The sequence below is a fragment of the Manis pentadactyla genome, chromosome 2 (genome assembly GCF_030020395.1).
Source record: "Manis pentadactyla isolate mManPen7 chromosome 2, mManPen7.hap1, whole genome shotgun sequence".
Lineage (NCBI taxonomy): Eukaryota > Metazoa > Chordata > Mammalia > Pholidota > Manidae > Manis > Manis pentadactyla.
Genome location: NC_080020.1, coordinates 157,281,428 through 157,307,598, shown reverse-complemented (window position 1 = coordinate 157,307,598; position 26,171 = coordinate 157,281,428). Strand labels below are relative to the sequence as shown.

At 36.9% G+C, this 26,171-nt stretch overlaps 1 protein-coding gene across 7 annotated transcripts in view; it reads left to right on the top strand.

The window, feature by feature from the left end:
- The window catches only part of ANAPC1 (anaphase promoting complex subunit 1), a 119,161-nt gene that overhangs the window by 75,522 nt on the left and 17,468 nt on the right, over positions 1-26,171 (top strand). For all 7 annotated transcript variants that reach the window (XM_057496998.1, XM_057496997.1, XM_057496995.1 and 4 more), the window contains 11 exons: positions 76-167; positions 1,498-1,632; positions 1,799-1,881; positions 2,754-2,832; positions 3,417-3,491; positions 19,390-19,466; positions 19,994-20,084; positions 20,182-20,235; positions 21,136-21,329; positions 23,888-23,974; positions 26,004-26,121. In XM_057496998.1, coding sequence (XP_057352981.1) covers positions 76-167; positions 1,498-1,632; positions 1,799-1,881; positions 2,754-2,832; positions 3,417-3,491; positions 19,390-19,466; positions 19,994-20,084; positions 20,182-20,235; positions 21,136-21,329; positions 23,888-23,974; positions 26,004-26,121 — 1,085 coding nt within the window. The remainder of the gene's footprint in view (positions 1-75; positions 168-1,497; positions 1,633-1,798; positions 1,882-2,753; positions 2,833-3,416; positions 3,492-19,389; positions 19,467-19,993; positions 20,085-20,181; positions 20,236-21,135; positions 21,330-23,887; positions 23,975-26,003; positions 26,122-26,171) is intronic.

The window sequence follows — 26,171 nt, the reverse complement described above, 5'->3', positions numbered from 1 at the left end:
GGAAAGCTAACTGAAACTTTTATGAGTTAGGATTTTAAGAGGTAAGCTTGAATTGCACTGTTTTCTCTTTTATAGGCCGGCCCCCTGGTCCTGAAATGGAATACTGCACCGACAGAGAGTCCTACTCTTTAGCTGCTGGTTTAGCCCTCGGCATGGTTTGCTTGGGGGTAAGCATAGTCTGCGCCTTCCGATGCTTCAGTTAACCCAGCTCATGTTGACATGAGTAATCTTGACACTTTATTCTGCATACCATTCTGCCTTACGTGACTTGACTTCATGTGATTCAGCCTTTTCTTTCTGGATATTTTTCAAAGTGCTAGATTTGGAAATGGAGAGAAATTCTAGTGAAGAGTGGGGCTTTAAGGTTTCACTCCTCTGGCTTAGATGTAAGTGTTGATGAATGAACTAAGGGAATGAAATTTCTTGGAAAGAGTGTCAGACATAAGATGAAGAAGTGACAGCACGCTCGGACAGAAAACCGAAAATAGGGAAAATATATGCATGATGGAGAGCTTTAAGAGTCTGTGGTATTGCTAGAGACAAACCATAACCTTCCTTTGGCACCCTGGTGTTCACTGGCTATCCCAAAATGTTGCTGTAGTTGCATTTGCTTTGTGATAGAACTCAGTATCACTTTGACCCCATCCATTGGGGATAGTACAGAATTATCAAAAATATTTCATTAAATGATTGTAGTAGCCAGAATGTGGGTTCCTTGAAAAATCATCAATACAGTGTTATACTGAAACTAAATTACATAAAGAAGGTTGATTTTCTGTTAGGTTTTTGATCCTGCATATTTGACACATGAGCTGAAGAGGCAGGTGGTACAGTGGGAAGCACTGTACTGGGAATTGGGACCCGAATTCTGGTCCTGACTAGTGTGTCATGTTATTTAACTACCGTATTGTCTAGTCGTTAAGCAACCCCATAGATTGTGGAGCCAAGCTGCCTTATCTCCAGCCCTACTAATTACTAGCTATGTAACCTTGGGCTTAATCTCTTTGTCCCCCACTTTCAAAACCTATAAAATAACTATCTATTTGATAGAATTGTGATATTAAGTTAGTTAACCCATGTTAAACACACAGAATGGTTCCTGAAACAGAGTGTTCAGTAAGTTATTTTTATTATTATAATTATTGTTGTTGAAATAGTTCATAGGCACAATAATGAAAGGATCCAAATGTTCATAGTTCAGGTTTCATTTACATACCTACTATTTTCTTTTACTGTTAGTGCAGCTAAACTATATTTTGAAGCCTATATGTAGTTTGTGAAATGAAAGTATTAACTTGAAAATGAAAGTATTGTAATTCTAATGTCAATTATTAATACCTTAAGTACTAACTCTTGAGTAATAGTTATTTTAGTTGGAAAAAAACCACACAAAATACACTGCTTTGAAGTTAGTTTGTTCTTTTATTTGTCATGGGTATGTGTTCTGGATCTTAATCCATAGGTTTCCTTTTACATGTCTGTTATTTCATTTTCCAGCATGGCAGTAATTTGATAGGTATGTCTGATCTCAATGTGCCTGAGCAGCTTTATCAGTACATGGTTGGAGGTCATAGGCGCTTTCAAGCAGGGATGCACAGGGAGAAACATAAATCTCCAAGTTACCAAATCAAAGTAAGTCCAATCAAAGCAATAGATCAAGATTGTAGAAGCTACAAAGTTAATTTGAAAATAGTAGTTTTTATACCAACATTTATAAATATGTTAACTTTAAGCATAGGCTAGTATTCAGAATTTTATAATTCAGAACTCTTACATGAATAAACTTTTCTTTTGATAGGAAGGAGATACAATAAATGTGGATGTAACTTGTCCAGGTGCCACTCTGGCTTTGGCTATGATCTACTTAAAAACCAATAACAGGTATTGAATCCCCTGATCCCACCCCTTGCTATGATATTGTGACTTCCTTTCTGACCTCAGTAGTAAAACTAAATTATCTTAGAGTGTTTATTTTTCCTGTGCTCAATCAACATGATTTTAATTCTCTCAAATACTACCTGTTACTGAGATTTTTATCGAGAAATAATATATTTTTCTGTTTCAGGGATATTTGATGTTATAACTGCAAATTTTTATTCACTTCTGTTTTATAGTTAATGTCACTGACAATCAAAAAATGGCCAAATTCCTTTTCATTAATTTTGCATATTGTTGTGAGGGCTGATTAAGCCAGAAATACTTAGCATTATTCTATTTTTGGTTATTCTTTATTAAAATCGTTTCTGCTTAGGTCAGAAGCTTTCTTAAGACCATACCATCTACCTTCCCAGCCCCTAATGATTAGTGCTGACACTGGAAGTAGACCGTTGGCATTTATTATTTTACATTTTGCATAGAAGAGTAAGTTGGGTAGGTGATTAAGCCACATTTTAAGTCTTTTAATTTAAAAGAAATTCTGAGAGTTTCAGTGTTGCAAATTCCTCCTCTTAGAAAAAGTGAATGTATGCAAAATTAGCGTAGTGGTTAAAGACATTTATTCATATATTTGGGTAAATGTGAATGTCAGTGCTTTCTTGGCAATGAAGATATTTTAGTGAACAAAACTAGAAGTATATGCCCTCTTGAAGCTTATGTACATACATATATAATAAATATTTGTTAGAGGGTATAAAGTACTATAGAAAAAATAGGACAGTGGATGAGTTGGGAGAAATGTTTTGGAATCTATCTTGGGATTTTTGATTATTTTTCGTTATACCTGCGTGGCAATGCTTACTGACCTCCTCCGACAGATCTATTGCAGATTGGCTTCGAGCTCCTGACACCATGTATTTGCTGGACTTTGTGAAACCAGAATTTCTCTTGCTTAGGGTATGGTACTTTGCAATTTTTCACTTCTGTTAACATGAGGAGTCTATTTGTGGTTTTCAAGTTCAGCTTGCAAGTTAAATGTCTACAAGGGAACCTTTTACTATTAATCCATCATGAGTATGTAATTGGTAGGTAGTGTTCTTTTGAAATTCTCCAAATGGAACTGTGGGAATGCCAGGAAAAGCAGCGATATTGATAATGTAATACTTGAGTTGACATTTCAACTTCTCATATTATTCAAGACTTTGTATCAAGCAGCAAGTGACTGGGGCTTCATTACTGCTTCATTTTACATTATTTCATTATTATTAAAAATACAGTATTACTATAAAAGGTATGATTGATGACAGTAACTGACATAGTTGCCTGTTTCCCTCTATTCTTTAATGTTTTAAACTTGTATGTTTTTAGCATATGAAAGCCTTTAAATTATAATGACAGAGCTATGATTATTTTCTTTGTGAATTTTCTTTTATGGAACAAAATTTAAAAAGTCCTCTTCAACTCCTCCAAACTTTGATAATAATCAACATAGTTTTAAATTTGTCTGCTCTAATTAATTTTATCTGTATTACATATTTAAGACACTTGCTCGATGCCTGATTTTGTGGGATGATATTTTGCCAAATTCCAAGTGGGTAGATAGCAACGTTCCTCAAGTAAGTACAAACAATAAATATTGTTATATCTTAAATAGCATAAAATTATGATTTCTTGTGGGATTTTCTAAACTCTGTAAGATACTTTTTCTTATAAAGGCAGTATTGATAATACAATTTTATTATAAAGGCTATCTCTCAAAAATATAGGAACTTTAATTTTAAGATTGTGTGCTAACTACAGACCACAGTCTTTACATCAGCCCCAGATTCTGACAAATTGTAGTTTTAAAAAATTAAATATCTCAAAGTACCCTAAAAAAGTATTTTTGATGTTTTTATCCTAATTAAGTATGCATTAATCTAAGATGCTGTTTTACTTTGTGACAATTTTAGATCCCTTATATTATAACTGTTTTAATTATTTTATAGCATATTTACCCAATAAGCCAAATAGTTAAAAATAAGCAGACTCCTTTGTAAAAACTCCATAAACCAAAAATTGTAACTTAATATTGGCTTTAATTAACTGTCCATTTCTGGTGATCTCAGTTACTTTTTTTTTTTTTTTTGGTATCATTAATCTACAATTACATGAGGAACATTATGTTTACTAGACTCCCCCCATCACCAAGTTCCCCCCACATACCCCATTGCAGTCACTGTCCATCAGCGTAGTAAGATGCTGTAGAATCACTACTTGTCTTCTCTGTGTTGTACAGCCCTCCCTGTGCCCACACCACATTATACATGCTAATCATAATGTCCCCTTTCTTACCCTCCCCCCACCCTCTTATCCCTCCCTTCCCACCCATCCTCCCCAGTCCCTTTCCCTTTGGTAACTGTTAGTCCATTCTTGGGTTCTGTGAGTCTGCTTCTGTTTTGCTCCTTCAGTTTTTTCTTTGTTCTTATACTCCACAGATGAGTGAAATCATATGATACTTGTCTTTTTCCGCCTGGCTTATTTCACTGAGCATAATACCCTCTAGGTCCATCTATGTTGTTGCAAATGGTAGGATTTGTTTTCTTCTTATGGCTGAATAATACTCCATTGTGTATATGTACCACATCTTTTAGCCATTCATCTACTGATGGACACTTAGGTTGCTTCCATTTCTTGGCTATTGTAAACAGTGCTGCGATAAACATAGGGGTGCATATGTTTTTTTCAAACTGAGCTGCTGCATTCTTAGGGTAAATTCCTAGGAGTGGAATTCCTGGGTCCAATGGAATTTCCATTTTGAGCTTTTTGAGGAACCTCCATGCTGCTTTCCACAATGGTTGAACTAGTTTACATTCCCACCAGCAGTGTAGGAGGGTTCCCCTTTCTCCACAACCTCACCAACATTTGTTGTTGTTTGTCTTTTGGATGGTAGCCATCCTTACTGGTGTGAGTGATATCTCATTGTGGTTTTATTTTGCATTTCTCTGATGACTAGCTATGTGGAGCATCTTTTCATGTGTCTGTTGGCCATCTGAATTTCTTCTTTGGAGAATTGTCTGTTCAGCTTCTCTGCCCATTTTTTAATTGGCTTATTTGCTTTTTGTTTGTTGAGGTGCGTGAGCTCTTTATATAATTTGGCTGTCAAGCCTTTATCGGATCTGTCATTTATGAATATATTCTCCCATAATGTAGGATCCCTTTTTGTTCTGTTGGTGGTGTCCTTTGCTGAACAGAAGCTTTTCAGCTTGATATAGTCCCACTTGTTCATTTTTGCTTTTGTTTCCCTTGCCCGTGGACATATGTTTATGAAGAAGTCGCTCATGTTTATGTCCAAGAGATTTTTGCCTATGTTTCTTTCTAAGAGTTTTATGGTTTCATGACTTACATTCAGGTCTTTGATCCATTTCGAGTTTACTTTTGTGTATAGGGTTAGACAATAATCCAGTTTCATTCTCGTAACATGTAGTGTCCAGTATTGCCAACACCAGCTGTTGAAGAGGCTGCCATTTCCCCATTGTATATCCATGGCTCCTTTATCATATATTAATTGAGCATATATGCTTGGGTTTATATCTGGACTCTCTAGAATATTCCATTGGTCTATGGGTCTGTTCTTGTGCCAGTACCAAATTGTCTTAATTACTGTGGCTTTGTAGTAGAGCTTGAAGTTGGGAAGCGAGATTGCCCCTGCCTTACTCTTCCTTCTCAGAAATGCTTTGGCTGTTCAGGGTCTTTTGTAGTTCCATATGAATTTTAGAACTATTTGCTGTAGTTCATTGAATAATGCTGTTGGTATTTTGATAGGGATTGTACTGAATCTATAGATTGCTTTAGGCAGGATGGCCATTTTGACAATATTAATTCTTCGTATCCATGAGCACGGGATGTGTTTCCATTTATTGGTATCTTCCTTAATTTCTCTCATGAGTGTCTTGTAGTTTTCAGAGTATAGGTCTTTCACTTCCTTGGTTAGGTTTATTCCTAGGGATTTTATTCTTTTGATGCGCTTGTGAATGGAAGTGCTATCCTGATTTCTCTTTTTGCTAGTTCATTGTTAGTGTATAGGAATGCCACAGATTTCTGTGTATTTATTTTGTATCCTGCAGCTTTGCTGAATTCAGATATTAGATCTAGTAGTTTTGGAGTGGATTCTTTAGGGTTTTTTTTTTTTTTTTTTTTTTTTTATAGATAATTATTTTTTATTGAAGGGTAGTTGATGCACAGTATTATATTACATTAGTTTCAAGTGTACAACACAGTGATAAAACATTTATATACATAATTCTAGGTTCCAGCTATCACCCTACCAAGCTGTTACAATATCTTGACTATATTCCTTATGCTATACATTACATCCCGGTTACTTATTTATTTTACCATTGGAAGTCTGTCCTTTTTTTTTTTTTTTTTTCTTTGTGAGGGCATCTCTCATATTTATTGATCAAATGGTTGTTAACGACAATAAAATTCTGTATAGGGGAGTCAATGCTCAATGCACAATCATTAATCCAGCCCAAGCCTAATTTTCGTCAGTCTCCAATCTTCTGAGGCATAACAAACAAGTTCTTACATGGAGAACAAATTCTTACATAATGAATAAGTTACATAGTGAACAGTACAAGGGCAGTCATCACAGAACTTTCGGTTTTGCTCATGCATTATGAACTATAAACAGTCAGTTCAAATATGAATACTCATTTGGTTTTTATACTTGATTTATATGTGGATACCACATTTCTCTCTTTATTATTATTATTTTTAATAAAATGCTGAAGTGGTAGGTAGATACAAGATAAAGGTAGAAAACATAGTTTAGTGTTGTAAGAGAGCAAATGTAGATGATCAGGTGTGTGCCTGTAGATTATGTGTTAATCCAAGCTAGACAAGGGCAATAAAACATCCACGTATGCAGAAGATTTCTCTCAGAACGGGGGGGTGAGGTTCTAAGCCTCACCTCTGTTGATCCCCAATTTCTCACCTGATGACCCCTCTGCGACTGTGCCTGTCTTAGGTTGTTCCTCCCTTGAGGGATCTTACCCGTCTCTGGCTAACCAGTCATCTTCCGGGGCCATACAGGGAAATGTAAAGTTGGTAAGTGAGAGAGAAGCCTTATTGTTTGAAACGGTTAGCTTTTTATTTCTTTGCATATTTATGCCCTGTAGCTTCTATGCCCAGCATTTGTCTTGAGGTATCTTTACCACTTGGAAGAATTATGATACTCGGTAAATTTGATATGAGGCACAAATTCTATTTAAGGGTTGTAATTAGGAAGGAAGAAGAAAAGCTATAGAAGTAGCAGGCGGAAGAAAACATGGGAAGATTGATTATTTCTTTGACATATCTTCTTGTAGAGTAACTTCAGCATGTATAGGTTTTAAGCTAATACTTAAATTGCGCACACACATTAACATAATAGGAGTATAGTTACATAACCAAAGCATATCTGTAATTACCAGCCATCTCCAGTGAAACCAAGAAAACCAGTTAGGCACCTTAGGCATTTGTGAAAACTTATCTATGATATGGTGGATATTGTCCAACTGAACTTGAACAGTCTGAGAGAAATCAGACAAATTAAAACAACCCATTCCTGGGGAATGTTCACATCCCTTATGTTCTTTTAACAGTAAATAGTCTGTAGTTGTAAGATTTTGGAGGGATACAATTTGCACTTCTCCTAATTCTTGGTTGAGTTCCAACAGTATAGATCCAGTCAAATTTGTTGTTTCACTGTATGCACAGGCCAGCTTAAATATCTCCTTCATTCCCATGGCAAGTCCAGGAGCTGGTGGGATGAGTGCATCTACAGCTGTAGCAATGCGTTGATCTTTGTTGGGATTTCTTGATGACCATCTTCTGGCATGCGTCTTCCAGAGAGTGCTGATGTTGGAAGTTCTCTTTCATATCGTATCTTAGTTCATTTTCACGGTAGCCCAATTAGGCTTTGATTTCTGTATAAACGCAAACAGACCCTTTGCCTACACTTGTATATGCCCTTTATACCCTTGTGTAGAACTCATTGGAGGTTACCACACAGGAAGAGTCCTTTTTTTTTTTTTTTGTTTTGTTTTGTTTTGTTTTTGGTATCACTAATCTACACTTACATGACGAATATTATGTTTACTAGGCTCTCCCCTATACCAGGTCTCCCCTATAAACCCCTTTACAGTCACTGTCCATCAGCATAGCAAAATGTTGTAGAATCACTACTTGCCTTCTCTGTGTTGTACAGCCCTCCCTTTTCTCCTACCCCCCCATGCATGCTAATCTTAATACCCCCCTACTTCTCCCCCCCTTATCCCTCCCTACCCACCCATCCTCCCCAGTCCCTTTCCCTTTGGTACCTGTTAGTCCATTCTTGAGTTCTGTGATTCTGCTGCTGTTTTGTTCCTTCAGTTTTTCCTTTGTTCTTATACTCCACAGATGAGTGAAATCATTTGGTATTTCTCTTTCTCCGCTTGGCTTGTTTCACTGAGCATAATACCCTCCAGCTCCATCCATGTTGCTGCAAATGGTTGGATTTGCCCTTTTCTTATGGCTGAGTAGTATTCCATTGTGTATATGTACCACATCTTCTTTATCTATTCATCTATCGATGGACATTTAGGTTGCTTCCAATTCTTGGCTATTGTAAATAGTGCTGCGATAAACATAGGGGTGCACTGATCTTTCTCATACTTGATTGCTGCATTCTTAGGGTAAATGCCTAGGAGTGCAATTCCTGGGTCAAATGGTAAGTCTGTTTTGAGCATTTTGATGTACCTCCATACTGCTTTCCACAATGGTTGAACTAACTTACATTCCCACCAGCAGTGTAGGAGGGTTCCCCTTTCTCCACAGCCTCACCAACATTTGTTGTTGTTTGTCTTTTGGATGGCAGCCATCCTTACTGGTGTGAGGTGATACCTCATTGTAGTTTTAATTTGCATTTCTCTGATAATTAGCGATGTGGAGCATCTTTTCATGTGTCTGTTGGCCATCTGTATTTCTTTTTTGGAGAACTCTCTGTTCAGTGCCTCTGCCCATTTTTTAATTGGGTTATTTGTTTTTTGTTTGTTGAGGTGTGTGAGCTCTTTATATATTCTGGACATCAAGCCTTTATCGGATGTGTCATTTTCAAATATATTCTCCCATACTGTAGGGATCCTTTTTGTTCTATTGATGGTGTCTTTTGCTCTACAGAAGCTTTTCAGCTTAATATAGTCCCACTTACTCATTTTTGCTGTTGTTTTCCTTGCCCGGGGAGATATGTTCAAGAAGAGGTCACTCATGTTTATGTCTAAGAGGTTTTTGCCTATGTTTTCTTCCAAGAGTTTAATGGTTTCATGACTTACATTCAGGTCTTTGATCCATTTTGAGTTTACTTTTGTATATGGGGTTAGACAATGGTCCAGTTTCATTCTCCTACATGTAGCTGTCCAGTTTTGCCAGCACCACCTGTTGAAGAGACTGTCATTTCGCCATTGTATGTCCATGGCTCCTTTGTCAAATATTAATTGACCATATATGTCTGGGTTAATGTCTGGATTCTCTAGTCTGTTCCATTGGTCTGTGGCTCTGCTCTTGTGCCAGTACCAAATTGTCTTGATTACTATGGCTTTATAGTAGAGCTTGAAGTTGGGGAGTGAGATGCCCCCTACTTTATTCTTCTTTCTCAGGATTGCTTTGGCTATTCGGGGTCTTTGGTGTTTCCATATGAATTTTTGAATTATTTGTTCCAGTTCATTGAAGAATGTTGCTGGTAGTTTCATAGGGATTGCATCAAATCTGTATATTGCTTTGTGCAGGATGGCCATTTTGACAATATTAATTCTTCCTAGCCACGAGAACGGGATGAGTTTCCATCTGTTAGTGTCCCCTTTAATTTCTCTTAAGAGTGACTTGTAGTTTTCAGAGTGTAAGTCTTTCACTTCTTTGGTTAGGTTTATTCCTAGGTATTTTATTTTTTTTGATGCAATTGTGAATGGAGTTGTTTTCCTGATTTCTCTTTCTGTTGGTTCATTGTTAGTATATAGGAAAGCCACAGATTTCTGTGTGTTGATTTTGTATCCTGCAACTTTGCTGTATTCTGATATCAGTTCTAGTAGTTTTGGGGTGGAGTCTTTAGGGTTTTTTATGTACAGTATCATGTCATCTGCAAATAGTGACAGTTTAACTTCTTCTTTACCTATCTGGATTCCTTGTATTTCTTTGTTTTGTCTGATTGCCGTGGCTAGGACCTCCAGTACTATGTTAAATAACAGTGGAGAGAGTGGGCATCCCTGTCTAGTTCCCGATCTCAGAGGAAATGCTTTCAGCTTCTCACTGTTCAATATAATGTTGGCTGTGGGTTTTTCATAGATGGCCTTTATTATGTTGAGGTACTTGCCCTCTATTCCCATTTTACTGAGAGTTTTTTCATGAATGGATGTTGAACTTTGTCAAATGCTTTTTCAGCATCTATGGAGATGATCATGTGGTTTTTGTCTTTCTTTTTGTTGATGTGGTGTATGATGTTGATGGACTTTCAAATGTTGTACCATCCTTGCATCCCTGGGATGAATCCCACTGGGTCATGGTGTACGATCCTTTTGATGTATTTTTGAATTCGGTTTGCTAATATTTTGTTGAGTATTTTTGCATCTACGTTCATCAGGAATATTGGTGTGTAGTTTTCTCTTTTGGTGGGGTCTTTGCCTGGTTTTGGTATTAGGGTGATGTTAGCTTCATAGAATGAGTTTGGGAGTATCCCCTCCTCCTCCTCTATTTTTTGGAAAACTTTAAGGAGAATGGGTATTATGTCTTCCCTGTATGTCTGATAAAATTCCGAGGTAAATCCATCTGGCCCGGGGGTTTTGTTCTTTGGTAGTTTTTTGATTACCGCTTCAATTTCGTTGCTGGTAATTGGTCTGTTTAGATTTTCTGTTTCTTCCTGGGTCAATCTTGGAAGGTTGTATTTTTCTAGGAAGTTGTCCATTTCTCCTAGGTTTACCAGCTTGTTAGCATATAGGTTTACATAGTATTCTCTAATAATTCTTTGTATTTCTGTGGGGTCCGTCGTGATTTTTCCTTTCTCGTTTCTGATACTGTTGATTTGTGTTGACTCTCTTTTTTTCTTAATAAGTCTGGCTAGAGGCTTATGTATTTTGTTTATTTTCTCGAAGAACCAGCTCTTGGTTTCATTGATTTTTGCTATTGTTTTATTCTTCTCAATTTTATTTATTTCTTCTCTGATCTTTATTATGTCCCTCCTTCTGCTGACCTTAGGCCTCATCTGTTCTTCTTTTTCCAATTTCGATAATTGTGACATTAGACCATTCATTTGGGATTGCTCTTCCTTTTTTAAATATGCTTGGATTGCTATATACTTTCCTCTTAAGACTGCTTTTGCTGTGTCCCACAGAAGTTGGGGCTTGGTGGTGTTGTTGTCATTTGTTTCCATATATTGCTGGATCTCCATTTTGATTTGGTCATTGATCCATTGATTATTTAGGAGCGTGTTGTTAAGCCTCCATGTGTTTGTGAGCCTCTTTGCTTTCTTTGTACAGTTTATTTCTAGTTTTATGCCTTTGTGGTCTGAAAAGTTGGTTGGTAGGATTTCAATCTTTTGGAATTTTCTGAGGCTCTTTTTCTGGCCTAGTATGTGGTCTATTCTGGAGAATGTTCCATGTGCACTTGAGAAGAATGTATATCCTGTTGCTTTTGGATGTAGAGTTGTGTAGATGTCTATTAGGTCCATCTGCTCTACTGTGTTGTTCAGTGCTTCCGTGTCCTTACTTATTTTCTGCCCAGTGGATCTATCCTTTGGGGTGAGTGGTGTGTTGAAGTCTCCTAGAATGAATGCATTGCAGTCTATATCCCCCTTTAGTTCTGTTAGTATTTGTTTCACATATGCTGGTGCTCCTGTGTTGGGTGCATATATATTTAGAATGGTTATATCCTCTTGTTTGACTGAACCCTTTATCATTATGTAGTGTCCTTCTCTATCTCTTGTTACTTTCTTTGTTTTGAAGTCTATTTTGTCTGATATTAGTACTGCAACCCCTGCTTTCTTCTCACTGTTGTTTGCTTGAAATATGTTTTTCCATCCCTTGACTTTTAATCTGTACATGTCTTTGGGTTTGAGGTGAGTTTCTTGTAAGCAGCGTATAGATGGGTCTTGCTTTTTTATCCATTCTGTTACTCTGTGTCTTTTGATTGGTGCATTCAATCCATTAACATTTAGGGTGACTATTGAAAGATATGTACTTATTGCCATTGCAGGCTTTAAATTCGTGGTTACCAAAGGTTCAAGGTTAGCCTCTTTAGTATCTTACTGCCTAACTTAGCTTGCTTATTGAGCTGTTATATACACTGTCTGGAGATTCTTTTCTTCTCTCCCTTCTTGTTCCTCCTCCTCGATTCTTCATATGTTGGGTGTTTTGTGCTGTGTTCTTTCTAGGAGTGCTCCCATCTAGAGCAGTCCCTGTAAGATGTCCTGTAGAGGTGGTTTGTGGAAAGCAAATTCCCTCAGCTTTTGTTTTTCTGGGAATTGTTTAATCCCACCGTCATATTTGAATGATAGTCGTGCTGGATACAGTATCCTTGGTTCAAGGCCCTTCTGTTTCATTGTATTAAATATATCATGCCATTCTCTTCTGGCCTGTAGGGTTTCTGTTGGGAAATCTGATGTCAACCTGATTGGTTTCCCTTTATAGGTGACCTTTTTCTCTCTAGCTGCCTTTATCACTCTATCCTTGTCCTTGATCTTTGCCATTTTAATTATTATGTGTCTTGGTGTTGTCCTTCTTGGATCCTTTCTGTTGGGGGTTCTGTGTATTTCCGTGGTCTGTTCGATTATTTCCTCCCCCAGTTTGGGGAAGTTTTCAGCAATTATTTCTTCTGAGATACTTTCCATCTCTTTTCCTCTCTCTTCTTCTTCTGGGACCCCTATAATACGGATATTGTTCCTTTTGGATTGGTCACACAGTTCTCTTAATATTGTTTCATTTCTGGAGATCCTTTTGTCTCTCTCTATGTCAGCTTCTATGCGTTCCTGTTCTCTGATTTCAATTCTATCAATGGCCTCTTGCATTCTATCCATTCTGCTTATAAACCCTTCCAGAGTTTGTTTCATTTCTGCGATCTCCTTTCTGGCATCTGTGATCTCCCTCCGGACTTCATCCCATTTTTCTTGCGTATTTCTCTGCATCTCTGTCAGCATGTTTATGATTCTTATTTTGAATTCTTTGTCAGGAAGACTGGTTAGGTCTGTCTCCTTCTCTGGTGTTGTCTCTGTGATCTTTGTCTGCCTGTAGCTTTGCCTTTTCATGGTGATAGGAATAGTCTGCAGAACTGGGACGAGTGACGGCTGGAAGGACTTCCTTTCTTGTTGGTTTGTGGCCCTCCTCTCCTGGGAGAACAGCGGCCTCTAGTGGCTTGTGCTGCGCAGCTGCGCGCAGACAGGGTTTCTGCTTCCTGCCCGGCTGCTATGGAGTTAATCTCCGCTGTTGCTGTGGGCGTGGCCTGGCTCTGGCAGCTACTCCAAAATGGTGGAGTCTCGTTGGAGCAGGAGCTGCTGGGAGGCTATTTATCTCCGTAAGGGGCCTCCCTGCTCCCTGCAGCCCAGTGGTTAGGGTGCCCAGAGATCCCCGGATTCCCTACCTCTGGATTAAGTGTCCCGCCCTGCCCCTTTAAGTCTTCCAAAAAGCACCCGCCAAAACAAATCAACGACCACCAAAAAAAAAAAGAAAAAAAATTTTAAATTAAAAAAAAAAAATTTTTTTTTTAATTAAAAAAAAAAAGGTGGTCGCTCGTTTGTCTTTATTCTCCGTTGCCAGCCTCGGGCCTCTGCTCACCGGTCTTGCTGCCCTGTTTCCCTAGTATTGGGGTCCCTATCCCTTTAAGACTTCCAAAAAGCGCTCGCCAAAACAAAACAACAAAAAAGCAAAAAAAAAAAAAAAAGGAAAATGGTCGCGTGCTTTTCTTATGTCCTCCGACACCCGGCCTCCAGTGTCCGCTCACTGTTCTTGCTGCCCTGTTTTCCTAGTATCAAGGGCCCTGCACTCTGGCCCGGATGGCTGGGGCTGGGTGTTCGGCAGTCCTGGGCTCCGTCTCCCTCCCGCTCTGCCTATTCTTCTCTGGCCGGGAGTTGGGGGGATGGGCGCTAGGCTGCTGCCGTGCTGGGGCTTGTATCTTACCCGGTTTGCGAGTTGCTGGGTTCTCTTAGGTGCGGATGTGTTCTGGATATTGTCCTGTGTCCTCTGGTATTTATTCTAGGAAGGGTTGTCTTTGTTATATTTTCATAGATATATGTTGTTTTGGGAGGAGATTTCCGCTGCTCTACTCACGCCGCCATCTTCCGCCGACAATCTTTAGGGTTTTTTATGTACAATATCATGTCATCTGCAAACAGGGACACTTTGACTTCTTCTTATCGATCTGGACGCCTTTTATTTCTTTGTGTTGTCTGATTGCCGTGGCTAGGACTTCTAATACTATGTTGAATGGAAGTGGGGAGAGTGGGCATCCTTGTCTTGTTCCCGACCTTAAAGGAAAAGCTTTCAGCTTCTCGCTGTTAAGTATGATGTTGGCTGTGGGTTTGTCATATATGGCCTTTGTTATGTTGAGGTACTTGCCCTCTGTACCCATTTTTTTGAGAGTTTTTGTCATGAATGGATGTTGAATTTTGTCGAATGCTTTTTCAGCATCTATGGAGGTAATCATGTGGTTTTTGTCCTTTTTGTTGATATGGTGGATGATATTAATGGATTTTCACATGTTGTACCATCCTTTCATCCCTGAGATGAATCCCACCTGATCATGATGGATGATCTTTTTGCTGTATTTTTGAATTCAGTTTGCTAAGATTTTTTTGCGTATTTTTGCATCTATGTTCATCAGGGGTATTGGTCTGTAAATTTCTTTTTTTGTGGTGTCTTTGCCTGGTTTTGGTATGAGAGTGATGTTGGTTGGCCTCATAGCATGAGTTTGAGAGTATTCCCTTCTCTTCTACTTTTTTGGAAAACTTTAAGGAGGATGGATATTAGGTCTTCACTAAATGTTTGATAGAATTCAGTAGTGAAACCATCTGGTCCAGGCATTTTTGTTCTTAGGTAGTTTTTTGATTACCAGTTCAATTTCCTTGCTGGTAATTGGTCTATTCACATTTCCTGTTTCTTCCTTGGTTAGCCTTGGAAGGTTACATTTTTCTAGAAAGTTGTCCATTTCTTCTAGGTTATCCAGTTTGTTACCATATACTTTTTCATAGTATTCTCTAATAATTCTTTGTATTTCTGTGGTGTCTGTAGTAATTTTTCCTTTCTCATTTCTGATTCCGTTTATGTGTGTAGACTCTCTTTTTTTCTTGATAAGTCTGGCTAAGGGTTTATCTATTTTGTTTATTTTTACAGAGAACCAGCTCTTGCTTTCATTGATTCTTTCTATTGTTCTATTCTTCTTGATTTTATTTATTTCTGCTCTAATCTTTATTATGTCCCTCCTTCTACTGACTTTGGGCCTCATTTGTTCTTCCTTTTCTAGTTTCATTAATTGTGAGTTTAGACTGTTCATTTCGGATTGTTCTTTCCTGAGGTAGGCCTATATTGCAATATACTTTCCTCTTAGCATGGCCTTGGCTGTGTCCCACAGATATTGCGGTGTTGAATTATTATTTTAATTTATGTCCATGTATTGCTTCATCTCTGTTTTTATTTGGTCATTAATCCATGGATTATTTAGGTGCATGTTATTAAGCCTCCATTTTATTTTCGGCTTTTTTGTTTTCTTTGTGTAATTTATTTCTGCTCCTATGAGTATGTGGCATTTTCTTTCTTTTTTTTTTTTATTGAAGTATCATTGATACACAGTTTTGTACTGGTTTCAAGTATACAACAGAGTGATTCAGCAGTTACCACATTATTAAATCCTGACCCAATTAGTATAGTAACTATCTGTCAACATAGGAAGATGTTAAAGAATCATTGGCTATATTCTCCATGCTGTACTTCCATCCCTGTGACCAACTGATATTATGATTGAGGTTTTTGTGCCCCTATATCCCCTCAACCTCGCCACCCGCCCTTCCCAACCCTTTCCCCATGGTAACCACTAGTCACTTCTCAGTGTCTCTGAGTCTACTGCTGTTTTGTTCATTTTATTTTGTTTTGTTTTTAGGTTGCACAAATTTCTTGTTTGTTCTTATGTTGAATAATTTTAAACTATATCACACATTATGAATGTTGTCTTTCTGTTGTATTCCTCTAAAAAGTGTTGATATGTTGTATATGTGTGTGTATATTTACATATACACATGTACACAAATATGTTTCATCTTAAAGTAGGAATTAGATTTAGTTGGAATTAAATATCAAACCTTGTCTCTTGGGTGCTAGCTCTAATTTGAGTTCAGTTCTCATATGGGCTGTTGGAGTTCCCATGGTTCATAAGTTAGGCAGGTATTTGCACAGAATTTGGGACCCCCTCTGCAGTTCTCTTCTTTACTCTTCCATCTTTAGCTTCTAGTGGCTGTGGTTTCCTAAGTGCTGTATTCTGGTTAAGTCAGAAAGACTATGGGTTTTTACATGGAGTTGTAGCTACATTTGATGGCACAGGCTAGGACCTGCTCTTAGGGCAGAAGCCATGAAAAAGGAAACTTACCCAGTGGAGTTCCTGTCTTCCAAGTTTCGTCTCCTTTCTGGAAATGGTTTGCTTTTGTGTGATCTATAGTGCCTTGAGATCAGGGATTAAGGAACTACAGCCTACCTATGTTTTAAAGTTTCATTGGAACAATTAACATGGAAAGATGACAGACTGGTCCAAAGTGACCCAGCTAATAAGAGGGGTAACAGTGAAACTAGCCACAACCATTCATTTACTTATTGTCACCAGCTGCTCTTGTGTTAGAATGGCAGAGATCAGTAGTAGCTTTGGAGACTATATGGCTGCATCCCTAGAATGATTATGCTCTGGCCCTTTTAGGAAAACTTTGCTGACCCCTGCCATGGAATTGGTTTTTATATTTTTCCTAGAGTTTATACTTACATTCTGCAAGAGGGTCAGTCTGATAGGAATGATTCATCCATTACCTGAAGTAGTACTCCTAGATACATTTTTATTTGTTTAATTCTTCCAGTTTGTTAATCACTGATATGAAACAGATAAGGAAGAGTTTTAATTGACTGAGCCATTTGTCATCAAATTTTAACTTCCAGCCCATTTGGATGTCAAAGATGTCAGTTCCTTTTGAAAGTACCCTTTAAAGTGCATATTGTAGGATGACATTCTGCTTATGTTAACATTCCTTCATTCACACATCTACACATGCCAGACACTGTGCTAAATAAACTTGCCACAGTGAACAGTGCATTAGGCATGTAGGCTGACTGCCCTCCAGGAAACCAGGTTTAGTTTATAGACTTAGATTAAACGTGGATACAAGTAACTATTCCAAAGTGGAAAGTGAGAGTTTATGTCAGGGAGTTCTCTTTTACCTTTGTGGAAATGGGGTCTTTGGCTTTTTAATAGAATGTTATCTTTCCTCCATTTCTTTTACTTCAGACTCAGTAGTTTAAATTTGCTCTTCATACCTTAGGGATTCCCAGTAGGATATGTAACAGGTGCACAGTTCTATTCACTGCTATTTCCTGTCACTGTCCACTTTTCTCCCACTTATTTCATTGATTCTGCAGCAGGGCCCCTTATAGGAATGACCTAGTATCAAAAGGGGGACTAAAAAGTTCACTGTGTAAGTTTGTTTGTTTGGACTTAAGGCATGTGTGCAATAACAACAACTAACACCTCCTTGGCACTTTTTCCTTCATTAAAATCCTTTCTCTACAACCATAGTTGTTCTTTTATGCAGTGCAGGGCTGCAAGTTGTTCAAGTGCTGTGCCCAGTGTATGGGTGGTCTTTTCTTGTTCATTTCCTGTGTGCCTCAGCTTGCTCCTAGGGATTATATTCTTCTTTTTGACTTTTCCCCCCACCCCACCCCATGTGTGTGTGTACTTTTTTTGTCAACTTTAGGAGACTATAGAGAAGATGACAAGGACTGGTTTGAAAAGAACATCCCCCCATAGCAGATATTTACAGCCCTAGTTCTTAGTGATGTTTTTAAATGGTTTATGATTATCTGTGGCATTATGGTAGGGGTGGTACACAGATCAACAATAATATGATGATGATAGCAGCTAAAACTTACAAAGGACTTACTATGTGCCAGGCACTAATTTTAAGAACTTTGAGTAGATTAAATCCTGTAATTTTCATGCAAACCTAGAAGGTAGTAACTTTTATTTGCTCATTTTACAGATGAAGCCCAGAGCAGTCAAGAAATTTGCCTGTGGTTATAGAGATAGTGTGTGGCCCTGCTGGGATTCAAATGTAGGCTGTCAAGCTCAGGGTACATATCTTTAGAAGACCAAAGGAGCTTATAAATGCCTGCTGTCAAAATAGCACTATTCCACTCCTGTATGTTACAGCTGAACACTTTGATTTGCATGGATGTTAAATCAGGTTATCCATGTATAAATTACTCACTTTGAAGTTACATCACTTTTTCAGAATGCCACTGAATTTCTGAGTAAATAACATTCAAAATTAAAAATAAAGACTGGAGAGAAAGGAAGATAGAAGTAGTTACCAGCTTGTATTACAAAGGCAACATAATTGTTTACCTCATTGAGGTTACCAAAGAGAAAAGGTATTTCAGTTTTTTTAATTTGGTGATATTTAGTACATAAGGAGGTTGTATCATTAAGTGACATTTCAGTGTTTATTGGCTTATTATAGAAAGCATTCTGAAATGTTTTTCTCCTGAGCAGACTTCTAAAAAGAATCAGAATAAATCTTCAGAGTACTACTTCTGTACCTGTACTTGCATTCAATATATTTAGAAAATACATAGCTTTTACTATATATTTGTAATTTTTAAGGAAAGAGGATCAAGTCTGTTCTTGGTTGTTAAAGCTAGATATTCTGTGTATGTTTTTTGTTAAGTTTTTGTACTTAACAAAAGTTTTTGTACTGTACTAAAAGGAAAGGGGTATGTTTCTAAACAGTAATTACAGATTAACATATTGACAGTGTAGTTTGGCTTGGATAATTAATGTAGTGTCTAACCTTGCTTCTGGTAGGCTTAATATTAGAAATTTCCCATGAATAAGAATTATGTGTCTAGTTAGAGTTCTTCCCAATTGCTTCTTTCCTCTTTCCCCCCTGCTTTCCCACACATCTGCCCCAACTCTGCTCTGTAGTCACCATCTTTGCATTTCAGTTCACTGGTATGAAATACTACTACTCTGTTAGGATTCAGAATATGTAAGCCCTTTAGTTTATATTCATTCAGTCCTATTCATTTATTGTTCTTATTTGGCCCATTTTAGATATGAAATAGGATTGCCTTCAATGTGATTGAAATACAGGCTTTCGAATGAAATGATTTGGTAAAACATTTTACATAAATATGGCCACGATAAGCAATATGTTATTTTTCCAATCATTAAATATTTGTAAGTAGAATATTAATGTCCAAGTATTCTTGCTTTCTGTCTTGACAGATTATAAGAGAAAATAGTATCTCTCTCAGTGAAATTGAATTGCCTTGCTCAGAGGATTTGAACTTGGAAACTTTGTCGTAAGTCATGAAATGTGTAATGTAAACAAGCTATTATAGCATTTGTCAGATAAACAGGAATATAATGTGTAGGGGCAGCACTATCCTTGATTTGAGTAATTCTGAATCCTCCATGTTTCTAACCATTCATTGTTCATCAGATGTTCACAAAGTTGATTTTTTGTTCATGTCTCTGAAGTGTAGAGCTGTCACTTTTTAAAAATGTTATTGGAAACTTTAACTTGTACATATTTTTTTGTTTTATAACCTGTTTTATCCTTTCCATTAAAAATTGGCAGTGTTTTTAAAAAATTACCTTCTTTTGCTGAATATGAAATGTGCAGGCAAGAGGCACATTTTATCTACATATGGTGCTTCTGCAGTAGAAAACTGCTCAGAAATCTGAGTAGAGGCACAATTGAGTATTCCCAGAAGAACATAAACTTATTTAGAGACCAGGAATATTTTTTATTTTTACCCCAAGATAATAGTAATAATGAAAAAAGCAAAATAACTGCAGTATTAAATTTCTTGTAATCTGTTTCCAGGCAAGCACATGTTTACATAATTGCAGGAGCCTGTTTGTCTCTGGGTTTTAGATTTGCTGGCTCAGAAAACTTATCAGCATTTAACTGTTTGGTAAGCAGTATCTTAATTTACTCTGTTCTGTTTTCTTTTTTAACAAAGCCTTAATAATGCTTCTTTTAACTTTAAATTTTTTCTTTTGTTTTTCCAGCATAAATTTGCAAAAGATTTCATGACTTATTTGTCTGCTCCTAATGCTTCTGTAGTAAGTCTTTTTATGACGATTCTCTTTGGGAATAGAATTAAATTCAAAGAAAGTTCACTGATCATTCAGTTACTTTGTGTTGTCAGATATCTCTGCAGTTTGTTTGAATTTAGTATGGGAGATTTGAGGTTCTGGCTCATCTTTGTCTTTTTCTTCTGGGATACTAATTAAGTGAGAATATGGTTACTCTTAAAGGATGCACAGATTTCTAATTCTTATAACAAGAGAATAAATAAGAAAAGCCATATCCGTCATGGATTGTTATATCTGTGCCATTCTGTCTCAGTACCGAATATTGGTAATTTATTTTCTAAAAAAAATATTAGTACTTAATGAAAATGCATTTGGTCTTGAGGTGTTGCTGCTCTGATGACAGGAATACTGCAAGGTTTTATTTCCTGGTAAAATTTATGCAACATTATTTATAATATGAGAAAATTGGAAACATTAAAAAGTCTAATAAAAGTAGTTAAATAAATTTGTTAATGGTATATCTGTTGACTGTTACACAATGGAGCTGTCAAAATATATCAAGCTATCAAATGTTCTACAAGAATTTTTTGAGTGAAGATTGCTTATAATAGATTAAGAAGGTTAAAATATGTGTATCTCAGTTTCATTTGTAAACAGATAACAGAAAAAGATTTGGAGAAAAAGAAAGCCACAATGTTTATTACAGTTCTCTTTGGGTGTTAGTTTTCCAAGTGAATATTTCCTTTTTGATACTTTATTTTCTGAATTTATGGCATTGAATTTAATTTCACAACCAGAGAAAATACTAATGTTTTTACAAATTTATAAAGTTTGAAACATTTGTAGTCTAGTGATGGCCAATATTTAGTTTTGATATAAAGAAATGTAACACAACAGTTGTAGAATGTCATCTTTTCCCATTTCCAGACGGGTCCTTACAACCTGGAAACTTGCCTGAGTGTGGTCCTGCTGGCTCTGGCCATGGTGATGGCGGGCTCGGGGAACCTGAAGGTGTTGCAGCTTTGTCGTTTCTTGCACATGAAAACAGGTGGTGAAATGAATTATGGTTTCCACTTAGCCCATCACATGGCCCTTGGACTTCTGTTTTTGGGAGGAGGAAGGTAAATGAATATACATATTTTTCCTCAGTGGGGAGATTTCAGCAGCAAGATAAGAGTGACTTATTTTATTTTGAAGATAAGTGAAAGTTTCCACTTACAACCAGCTGTTAGCTTATCCAGAGGTATTATTTCACTTCTAAAAGGGTTTTTTAGATAGTTTAACCATCAGTTTATGTCATATTTAGTAGAGTTACCATCCTGTCTGTACTTCTCTGTACTCAGGTCTTCAGTGCACCACCTCTTGTTCCCCACTGTTTGACCCTTCTACTACACTGCTTTCTAAAGGACACAAACACTATTCATCATCAAATCCTCTGAGATCTTAGTTTTCAGTTTTCTTGTTCTTTCCTGCATCTGTTGTTCCTGATCACCTCATCCTCTGTAAGACTTATTGGGTTTTAAAGATCTGTACTGAATAAAAATACACAAACAGAAAAGTGTACAAGTAATAGGAATATGGCTCCATGAACTATCAATACTCTGATGTGCTCTTTGGTGTCATGTAGATCAAAATATAACTCACAGTGCCCGCCTCCACCCCTGCTGTGCCCCTGGGAGCACTACTACTACTACCCAAAGATACACTGTTGAGTCTTCTAACTCCTTACACTGGTTTTTGCCTATTTTTTGTTTTTGTTTTTTTTAAATTCAAATGGAGTCATATACAGTGTATCCTTTGGTACCTTACTCTTTGGCTTAACATTATGTTTGTCAGATTCATCAGAGTTGCATGTAGCAATTTATTCCTGTTTTAGTGCTATTGAATGATTATATCACAGTTATTGATCTACTGTGGTATTGATGGATATGTTTATTGTTTCTAGTTGAGGCTATTCCAGATAATACTGTTAAAACATTTTGTTGTACATAGAGCTTGTCATAGGGTATTTATGTATGCTCAATTTCAGTAGGTAATTCCATCAGTGCTCCAAAGTGCATACCCATCAGTCTTGTGTGTCTTCTTAATTTTCTGGTCTTGGCTTTTTGCATTTTCATAAAAGTATTGGCATTCATTTGTGATTTTTCCACAGTAAATAACATGATAAAATATTGATCAGATTGCATCGACATTTGGGGAGGAATTGAGAACGTTACAATATTGAGTCTTCCAGTCTGTTAATATGGTAAATCCCTTCATTTATTTAGCTCTGGTGTACGTGACCTGGGTCAACTGATGGGATTTCTACAAATCATGTAGCTTTATTTCCCCCTCTTCTTATAAATTAATTAAATGCTAGAAATCAGCTTTCCAGAAGTATAAAAAGTAAAGATTACCAGGAAGGTGTGCATTCCGTTTTAACAGGTTTTGTAGAATTGTTCTTTCTTTAATTGTTTATAATTAAGAATGGTTAAAGAAGTACTGCTATGAAAATTCTTACTCTATAATTTTGAAAAGTTTTTTACTTTCAAAGTAAGCACCTGCATTAATTTTATTCTCTTATAATTTCATCTTTCATCATTCCACACTATATGACCCTACTTGCTCTTCTTTCATATCCAGTAGATTTCTCCCACTTTGCTGCTGCTTTTCTCTGTACTCTGTGATAACATTCACATTTCATAGCATAGCTACACCCTTATGTTAATGTCAAAATTTCCAAGATAAATATCCTAATGTCTATCTTTGGATTTTGGTTTTATCAGAATAGTAAAGAGATATAGCCTATTCTGTGCACATGTCAAAAGAGATGTATTTCCTTACTTAAATTTTGAAATCTCTTCTTCCTAAGTCATTAAATATGTATATGCATGATAAATGCTAAGTTCTTACTTGATACCCTAAGTATTAAAAAATGATAAAAAGATTTGTGTGTGTGTAATATATATGCTTACTGAATAACTACAACAGTGGTTTTATGTGATATTCTGTACCATCTTTATTTCAAAATATTTGTAAGAAAAACTCTAGAACTTTAGATTAATCTGCCTGCTTGCCTTGCTGAATTTGAGTAACAGTAAAATAATTTAAGGAAAATTTCAAAAGATTTTACTAGGAGTATATAGCCTTTATAAAATAAATTTATCTTATTGATAAAAAATGATACTTGTATTTCAAAGGGATAGGTGTTCATACATTCATTGTGACTTTTTAATGATAACTTTTGCCTTGTCCATTTACACTGACATTCTAAGGAAATGCTCATGCTTTAGGGAAATGGAAAAAAATGTTTGAGGTATCCAGTAAAAAACCCTGTATTTTTAAAAGTAAGGTTCATAATTCTAAAAATAGATATATATATATAAAACTGGAGAAGAAGGTGGTTTACTTTTTCACTATAATCTCTAGGGTTGCATTCATGGTCCTTGCTACCATTCTATTTTAGGTTAAAACGTTTGAAATATTTAACATTTGTGGGGTGTTGCTTCTGCTTTAAATAGTAAATAGCCTTGAAATGGCTTAAGAACTGAAAATCGAAATGTCCCGGCATCCACACACTTGTATTTATCAGAGTTATTTCATTGGTATGCTAATACTCCAATAACCCGATTCTCAAGAGTGCCTTGGAAGTTTGCCCTGTACAATTAATAACGTCTGTCCTCCTGAATTTCGTTTGCAGGTACTCTTTGAGTACATCCAACTCTTCCATTGCCGCCCTCCTCTGTGCCCTTTACCCGCACTTCCCAGCTCATAGCACTGACAACCGGTGAGTCCCGTGATTCTGTCCTCAGCGTGGTCTTCCTTAAGTTCTCTAAGGGGATGATTTGATTGTGTTTTGGTTCCATGGACTCATTTCCAAATTAGCTTTATTTTTGTTTTTGAACTTAGTTATCTTCCTGGCTAAATTTTTTAAGATTTTCATCTGTTCATTCAGTGGAACTGCTCTAAATGCAGAAATAGGCCAAACAAGGTTATCTTTAGAGAAAAATTAATCAAGAAAGGGATAGTAGTTAAGAGAAGCTGAAGATATGTTTTTTGTTATAATTGTTTTCCAAGAGAGAGATGTCTGAGTTAATGACAATGCCTATGTGAATTCCCTTTTTGCCTTTCTTACATGAACACCGTCAAGTTTTATATGACATAGAAGGGATAAGAAAAGCAAAATGCAGCAAAAGTCAGAGACAATTAAGAAGTGGCAGTGAGTGGTAGAACCTGCAACATGTGGAGGCAGTCTGATCATACACAAGCTCTGAATTTTAGAGCACAAAGAACCAGCAGCCCTTCAGTTTGCCTAGAAGTTGCAGGCAGAGCCAGCCTGTAGCGCATTTGGTGGAAGGAAAGAAGCTCCTTGTATCTCAGTGATGTTTGAGATGACCAGTGTGCTCAAGTAATCTGCCCAGGGAGGGATCCAGAGATGGAGCACTCATAGGAGTTAACACATCATTTTAAACCACAGGGTAATTAGTTTAAAATAGTAATAATAGTAAAAGAAAGATTGTTTTACAAAGGTATAGCCTGGTCTGGAGTCCAGACTGGTAATAGGTAGAGCATAACAATATTCTTGTTAATACGGTTCCAACATGTGGTCTTTTGTTGATTTAGGAAAGATTTTTTGAGTTGGGAAAGCCAGTAATTGGTTAGTGTACAGTGAACAACCACTCTCTGCATATTGCTGGTCAGTGTATCAGTTGGCTAAGCTATTTTAAACAAAGTAATTTGGTGATAAGAAAGCACCAAGAACCTTTATGTAACTGGTAAGTATTATATTTTTTTTGGCCTTGATTGATTTTATTTTAACAGATTTATAGGAATGGGTAAATTTGGATGGGAAGAGGGAGGCTATAACTAAAATTAAAAAAAAATTATCTCATTTTATCCTTTTTGGGATCTTAAAATATAAGAACTTTTTTTGTTCTGAGGCATAAATTTTAAAACTTTAAAGTTGAAAACTCAGCAGAGCACACATACAGTAAGAAAAATATTTTCATATCTTGCCTGGTAATTTCTGGTGTCCCATATTCTGGGTGTGTGTGTGTACTAGTATGTACATGTAGAAGAGCTTTGCTATGTGAAGAAACCTGGCACTCTTTGTTCCCCTCTCTTCCCTACCAACCCTTAAGAAAAGAAAAGAAAAGAAACCACCAAAAGTAAATCCCATAGAGGGTGAGAAGAGATGCCTATGTTGGGCAGAAAAGGATATTTGAGAACTAATTTTTATATGTGATCAATTTATTACTAAATATTTTCATGTTAAGATAATTTTTGCTTCTCTATAAAACCTCTCAACTGAAAACTCAAGTAAAGAATTCTTGGGTCAAGGATCATGTGTATAATTTTTTAAAGAGAATTTCTCCATTACTTTTTTTTTGTGTGTGTGTGTGTGTATTGCCCAGAGTACTAGGCGGAGCTTTATTTTTTTTGTGTGTGTCATTAATGTACAATTACATGAGCAACACATGGTTGCTAGACTCCCCCAATAATCAAGTCCCCACCACATACCCCATTATAGTCACTGTCCATCAGCGTAGTAAGATGCTATAGAGTCACTACTTGTCTTCTCTGTGTTGTACTGCCTTCCCCATGCCCCCCCCCAATTATGTGTGCTAATCATAATGCCCCTTTCCCCCCCTTATTCCATTACTTTTTAATTAAATTTCATCATCATCTTTAGTATGCTATCATGGGAAGATAGCAACTCTAGCTTCTGTCCCAGCTCGGCTTGTAGATGACAACAGATTGTAGGGCTTACACTGTCAGCACCTGTGCATGACCTCCTCTGTGTTCTCTGTCAACAGGTATCATCTCCAGGCTCTGCGGCACCTGTATGTGCTGGCTGCAGAACCAAGGCTCTTAGTGCCTGTGGATGTGGATACAAACACGCCCTGCTATGCCCTCCTGGAAGTTACCTATAAGGTAACTCTTGGCCTCTGTCATTTATTTGTAATTTTACTATCACGCATCTA